This window comes from Acyrthosiphon pisum, chromosome A1, assembly GCF_005508785.2.
Source record: "Acyrthosiphon pisum isolate AL4f chromosome A1, pea_aphid_22Mar2018_4r6ur, whole genome shotgun sequence".
Classification (NCBI taxonomy): Eukaryota; Metazoa; Arthropoda; class Insecta; order Hemiptera; family Aphididae; genus Acyrthosiphon; species Acyrthosiphon pisum.
Window position 1 is genome coordinate 109,031,705 of NC_042494.1, and position 7,165 is coordinate 109,038,869.

A 7,165-nucleotide genomic window follows, 5' to 3' on the forward strand; every position below is an offset into this window, starting at 1 on the left:
AGACCATTAAACTGTAACATAATTTCATTAATAATATAATACAATAATTTAATAGTTTTTAAAATTTTAATACAAACTAATTGTTGACGTATTTACTAATTTTGTAAATAAAATTACCGGGCCATAATATGGTCTAAACCATCTAGAAAATTCCCATTTCCAGACCGGCCACTCCGTCCTTGCTAATATGTTTCTCTTATAATATATATTTTATAATTTATACTTCTTATGTTTAGTATAAGTTTTATCATTTTTTTTTTTTTAATTTTTTGATTTTGAATCTATGCCCACATTTTTTAGCAGAAGAATTATTACTTTTATCTCAAAAAATTAGGGTGGTTTACGGACTTCTAGTAGACAATTGCAAGTCTCGGGAAGTTAAAAGTAAAATAATTACGTTTTTTTTTTAAATTTTGTTATCTAAACGATATGATATGTTGATTTTTCTAAGTCAAATAGCTTGAAAACGTAATTGTTATTTATCTGGTGTCCGAGTGTCATTTTCATACATTTTAATATTTTATATTATTCACTGATAAATTATAGTTGTAATATTAATGCATAATTAATCCACAGAAACTTGAATAGGCCTATATTTATAATAGTAGGTACTATTTTAATTATAATTTATAATCAATAAAATAGTATATAATATAGGTAAAAAATACTTTTCTACATTTTAAACATTTTGTTACTAGCCTAGGGGTGCTAAAAATAAACTAAAGTAACAAATCCCCTAATGAACGGCTGGATCAAATGTCTAACAGTAGATATATATATGTTCGGCTTATGTATAATTTCACATAATAATATGTTAATTGGGCTATTTAGCTAATGATTACCAAAATAAATACGCGCTTTCTATTACTATAATTCACGGTTTCGAACAAATGTTAATATGATAGCTTAATTTAATTGTCAAATTACAAGACAAAATATATACCTAACGGTTATAGGTAAGTTATAACCTATATTTATTTCGTATTTATAGTTTTAATGTATTTTAGATACCAAATCCTAATTTTTATTTTGTATTCTTTTTTCAAAGCGTTTAGTGATCAACAATTAATACCGTCGTTTAAAGAACATTAGAAAATAATGTCAACGACGATTTAGCAGGTATTAATTATCATGTAATCACATTAAGTTTAAGTTTATATAAAACTGAAAGAAGTATGGTCGTCGTTATTAAAGAAAACTAGACAATTTGTAGTATAAAGCATAAAATCTCAACAAAGTATATTATAGGTACCTACCTAATATTTATGTTTATCGTGGAATTGAATGATATAATTGTTCTCTCTGTTTTTAGTCAGTCAGTTAATTAATACCTAAATTCCAAATATAATAAAATGAGGAATTCGTTTGCCGTTTGGAAAGGTAAGCAGTAGTAAGGATTGTTTTATAATTATTAATTTAGTATTCAAGTTGTCTGTATAGTGTTATTGGGTACTATAGGTACCAAACAACCAGGGCTTGAAACCGTAGATAGATATTTTTACCGATTTGGGTTATAGGTATTTTTTTATTTTTTTTTTGATTTTGGCTTCGGATATCGGTATTTATTTTTTCCGATTTTAATTTCGGTTTCGGATATCGGCATTTATTTTTTCCGATTTCGTTTTTGGTTTTGAATACCGGTTTGGAATTTTTCCGATTTCAGTTTTCATTACCGGTATTGGTTTATTTCGATTTTGTTTTCGGTTTCGGTATCGATTTCAGTTTTTAGAGGTTTTAACCGGTATTCAAAATCGGTAGGTATCAAATATCGGTTTCGAGCTCTGTAAACAACAATGCATTTCAACTCTTGATGGGTAACTGGTATACCTGAACTATAATTTACTTGAGTGATATTTGACTCTGGTCGCTCCTTTCCTTTAAAGCCATTTGTAATTATACAGTTATTCGAAAATCCCAAATATCCTGCTACGAATCCTGGGTGCCGGGAAGAAAAATTGTGAATTTATTTCAATTACGATCGCAGTACGATGTGTCGATGCAAGTTAAAATTTAATATTGTAACGCAAAAGGATTATGTCATAGAACACGCCTATATGATCTGCCAAATGTTTGTACGAAAAAATAAATACCCAATTAAATCCCACCGTATTTTTCCAGGGACGATAATGTCGGCTGTCGTTAGCGTGTGCATCAGACTGCAGAATGCAAACTGTCAATCGCATGGGGCCAATAACGTCTACCGCGAATACTCCGAAGTGCACCAGCGGCCGTCTGCAGCTGGAAAACCGTACGATACTGACAACGTACAAAACCCCGTAAGTGGTGGTTATCATTCGTTACCGGATGTAAACGACAACGACAAATGGCAATCCCCCGAGTCATCCGGGGTGCACCACGGCGGTGGTTATTCTAATGCAGCACTAACCGACGTGACCGGAGTCACGGTTAACGGCGGGGGTCCGGTCGTCGTCAGCGGCGGTAGCGTGGTGCTCAGACCGTCGGCCGGAGGATTTGTCGTTGACGGCGGCGGCATCGGGAAGTTCGGCGAACCGGAAGCGGTCGGAGTACAGCAGCTGCCGTTATCCGCGGTCGGGCCGTACGTCGCGGCCGGTGATAGAGTGCTGCAGTTCGGGCCCCCGCCCCCGCAACACATTCACCCGTTCGGACATACATTTTTTCGCGCTTCCGGTCTGCTGCAGTGGTTGCTGTTCGGCAAGACGATGTTCGACCCACCGTCGTTAGATGGATACTCGCCGTTGTGCAGCCGGTTGACAGCCGTCGGCCGGTTCCTCTTGGACAGGGTGTTCGATCCGCTGTTCGCCACCGGCTTCTTTATGGCCGCGTCGTACCTGTTCCGGACGTCAGTGTTGCCCAGGATAGCGCATTACATTCATGTGTACGCCATGATGAAGGACCACGTCGTGGACGACGGTCGGTTCGCGGGCGGTCGTCAGATATCCGGATACTTGGACGCCCTGACTTCGGCGGTCAACGATGCGGTCAACGACGACATACCGTGTTTTCAGAGAATTGTCTGTGAGGCCGGACTTCAATTGGCCAGCAGTCCCGTAGCTCGTTCTGCTCGACGGTAATAATACGTCGTATACTATCATTATTTATCATATATAATATAAGATATAAATATAATTACAGTAGAAATCGTTTATAATGACGTTCATGGGACCAAAGAAAATAGGTCCTAATAACCGGTTGTCATTATAACGAAAATGACTAAATAAAAATTGTAACTTCAATACATATTAATAATATTATTTATTTATGTAATGTATAATATAGAAAAAAAGTAAATTAAAAACATTTAATTATTATGTACATATTATTTAAATTAATTAATTCAAAAATTATTTTTTAAAAATCTGTAATTTCATTTTGAAACTCTTGTTCGATTTTATCTCCAGCTTTCCATATGTTAGAAATCGTAGAGTGACCTACCCCTAATTCATTAGGTATGTGGGAATTTTTTCCACTTTTTTTAAACGAAACATGACATTTGCTTTTTCTTCAATATTGTGGATTGCTTTCGTTTACTCATTCTACAATTTCAAAATATTTAACACAAGAACACAAAACACATTCATTCGCACGACGATTACCCGTACACCGACGATAAAATAAAATAAAATAAAACTGACGACAAAACAACAATGAAATTATCGGTATTATCGGCTGTAATAGTATACCTTTAATAAAGTAAAGTAATTATAGATAACCAAAAATAACCGTCATAACATCCGTTAGTCATTATATAAACGTCATAAAAACCGGTACAAATTAGTACATACAATATTATATAGAAGTTTTGCAGGGACCTTTAATCTAAAGTCATTACATCCAATTGTCACTACAACCGATGTCATTATAAACGGTTTCTACTGTATTTTATATTTTAATAGCTGATATAACGACCTTTGTGGTTGTTTGAAGAAAAGTATCATTTATTTTTTAATCTTGTCCTTTTACTTACGTCCAAAATATTATTGCCTTTAAAATGGTACATTTGCTGTGACTCAACACTGCAAAAAAAGTTATGCTCAAAATGTTGATTAATGCCAATAGTAAAGTCACAATATACTGAGTGTCAACGAAAACAGGGTTTTACTTTATAATTAAATTAATCATATACTATATTTCTCAGAACCCAGTACATATTTTTGAATTCTGTTTGCGGGATATGTAATGAGGCCATTGGATCATCAATATATCTAAAATATTTATAGTGTACTGAATAATATAAGTGAGTTATAGAGTGTATATACACTACACAATTTTCACGAACACACGATATAATATAATATAAATATTTATATACGTTTTATTTTGGGTCCCATGGTCCCATGTGTAACATGTACGTTTTCGAAAAATTACTAAGTGCTTTTTTATAAAACGTCCACGATGTGTACCTAACGCGTCTAATGTGTATATATCCATAGGGTGATATATCCTATATGTTAATGCATATGTTCGTTGATATATGCAGGACTGTCGAAACGTATTACTAATTCAAAATTGGCTTGTATAGATTATTACCATTATGCAATACTTATGAAATTTTAATTCTGTAGAATGCAATATCTATATGCGCACGTGCATTGTATTGTATTGCTAAGCGTTTTACTATTTATACGATGTTTTTTTTTAATTTGCAGAATGTCAAAAATAATTATTTCAAAACATGAATTGGCACACGTTTTCAAAGAATCATTTACGGGATCTGTTTCTGATTGTAGTCAATACATGTGCAAAATCCATGCAAAATTTAGATAAAATGTATTAATTTAATTTCTTTAATGCGTTAAAATGAAATGCATTATTAATTTAAATACTTTATAATTATTTAATTTATTAATATTTACTACCCAGAATTATATACGTGTAAACACAATTTATTCCAATATATAAAACTATAAATTATAATACATTGTTAAATATGAAGACATACAGTTTAACATTTTCATCAACTACCTATACATAAAACTACACATCCATCAATAATATCGTGGTTCCAGACAACACAATATTGTTATTCATCTCACCATCATTATACTGTTTAATAAATTTAATAAATTTAATCAATATTTGATGAAAATAATAACCTACAGGCTACAAAATATCCACCGATAAAATATTTTACTTATTGATGTTAAAGACAATTGATTATGGTAATGATTAAGGTTTTGATTATTATTTCACTATCGGATATTATATAAAAATTATTTTTAAAAAAAACTTTTTGTTCATTTTACAATTTTTTCTACCTACATTAGATTTTCTATATTTTCATATTTTCATATTAAGTTGTATGAGATTATTTTTATAAATTTAAGTTTGTCAATTTGGTTTTCTTCTAATTGTTTCATAGTATTAAAAATAAAAGTTTCTTTTTCTAATATATTTTGTTTGTTTAACCTAACCCTAGAAAAGAAATAGGTTAGTGGTGAAACGCTCTCACCGGTAGAAAATATATACATTTACTGTTTTTATTAAACAGTCAACTAGTTATCGGTCTGGATAGAAAATCATCTGGAACTAGTAAAAATACATATGATATTATAATGGTATAAACCTATGTTATGACTACTGGTAGTCGTTATTATCGAACTGGGAACAATAATAATATTATTATACAATAGCCGACATAATTTACACATATAAGTATACATCCAGCCCGTACTTATACTTTTCGATAACAATAAACGTTTGATAACATTAACCGTGATTATAATGAGTGGCAACCACTGTATAATATGTATGACGTATAACAGATATGTCAAATATTAATCGGATATGACGCAAAAAAAAATTCGGGCCACAATTCGGATTAGACCTTTATTGTAGTTAATAGATATCATTGGGATGTAACTAATATTATGCAGCACTGGGCATAGTACCTATAATCAGTGCCGCATTTAGACATTTTGCGCCCCAGTTCAAAAAAAAAATAGGCGCCCTCTAAGCTCCGGTGAAAAAAAATTGTTTCCCTCTAAGGGGCCTACCCACGGAAAATATGGGAGATAGATCCTCATTAACCTTTTAGATTTTGAGCACAGAAAATAATATTTGTTTTACAATATGACGTGCTTTTTTTAAAAATATTGTTCAGTAATTACTTGATCCTCTCTCCGCAAAGATACATTTGAATTTATGTCACGTAAACCTTGCTTATAATTCATCATATTATAAATTGTTTTTTTTTAACATATTTAAGTAGCTCGGTTTGTTGGAAAACTGCAGCAACACACACCCCTTTGTCTGTTTTTTAGGCGTCGGTATATATATGTATGTGGTCGGGTAATGTGTTTATTAACTCATAGAATACATTTTTGTATGTAAGATTTGTGGTTTCTTTTTTGTTTTAAATCGCTATCGACATGTCAAACGAGTGTTTTGTCGTTGTCCATGGAGGTTTTACGAGTTCTTCTCTAGTCAATATATTATTTATTTCTAATTTTAGTTCTTCCTCTTTTCCTTTTATTCTTTTGTACATAGGTTGTATTGATTTTTTGTTATTGTTAAAAGTATTTTCTAATCTGTTATTGAATACTGTGGAATACGTTGGTTTGTTCGGGTCGGTTGCTGTTCTTACTGCGTATTGCAACATCAGTTGATTTCTCCGATTATTAAGTGGTTGTTCTCCAGTAATATTGAGTATGCTGTTTATGGGACTACTTCTAAATGCACCGGATGCCATTCTTAGGCCAGCATTATAGATAACTTCAAGCAGTGGCGGCGCGAACTTTTTCGACAATGAGACAAGAAAATGTTAGTTGCAGCACACACGACCCACCTATTAAATTTGAACAGAGTCGCGGAAAAAAATTAAAGCCAAGTTAAAATTATATTATATTATAGTCATGAGACTTCAGAACTCTTCGTATATTTATTTCATGTATATTATATTTTGACGAATCATTCGTAGTTGTGTCAGTTGTATGTTTATATCTTAACAATATAATATATTATACGCCTAGCATAACTTATTACTATTCAGTTTTTGTTATTCGTGTATAAGCTATTGGGTATTCCGATCAATGATGATTGATGGCACTTGACGTAGCTCACTCTAAATGAGCTCTTTTAAATTTACGACCATATGGACCACTACAATATACCATATGTAGCAACTGTTTTTCAGAGGTTTTGATAGTCCAATTCATGGGTTGGGAGGGGATTAAAAATGTGCGTT

At 32.3% G+C, this 7,165-nt stretch overlaps 1 protein-coding gene across 2 annotated transcripts; it reads left to right on the top strand.

The window, feature by feature from the left end:
• Positions 1 to 651: 651 nt before the first annotated feature.
• On the top strand, positions 652 to 5,369 carry LOC107883967. 2 transcript variants are annotated; one of them, XM_029488015.1, is made up of 3 exons: positions 652 to 1,380; positions 2,119 to 3,049; positions 4,629 to 5,369. In XM_029488015.1, exons 1-3 carry the CDS (start codon positions 1,353 to 1,355, stop codon positions 4,744 to 4,746), a joined length of 1,077 nt encoding a protein of 358 aa, XP_029343875.1. In that variant the 5' UTR covers positions 652 to 1,352; the 3' UTR covers positions 4,747 to 5,369. The 2 variants fall into 2 exon arrangements, with proteins under 2 accessions (XP_029343875.1, XP_029343874.1); XM_029488014.1 differs by lacking the exon at positions 652 to 1,380 and having other exon boundaries at positions 1,660 to 3,049.
• Positions 5,370 to 7,165: the final 1,796 nt, after the last annotated feature.

Bases quoted from the DNA above. Each gene is read 5' to 3' on its own strand.
- LOC107883967 (XM_029488014.1), top strand. From the start codon at position 1,989: ATGTGTCGATGCAAGTTAAAATTTAATATTGTAACGCAAAAGGATTAT. The intron at 3,050-4,628 runs GTAATAATACGT...TTTAATTTGCAG, and splicing joins GTAGCTCGTTCTGCTCGACG to AATGTCAAAAATAATTATTT.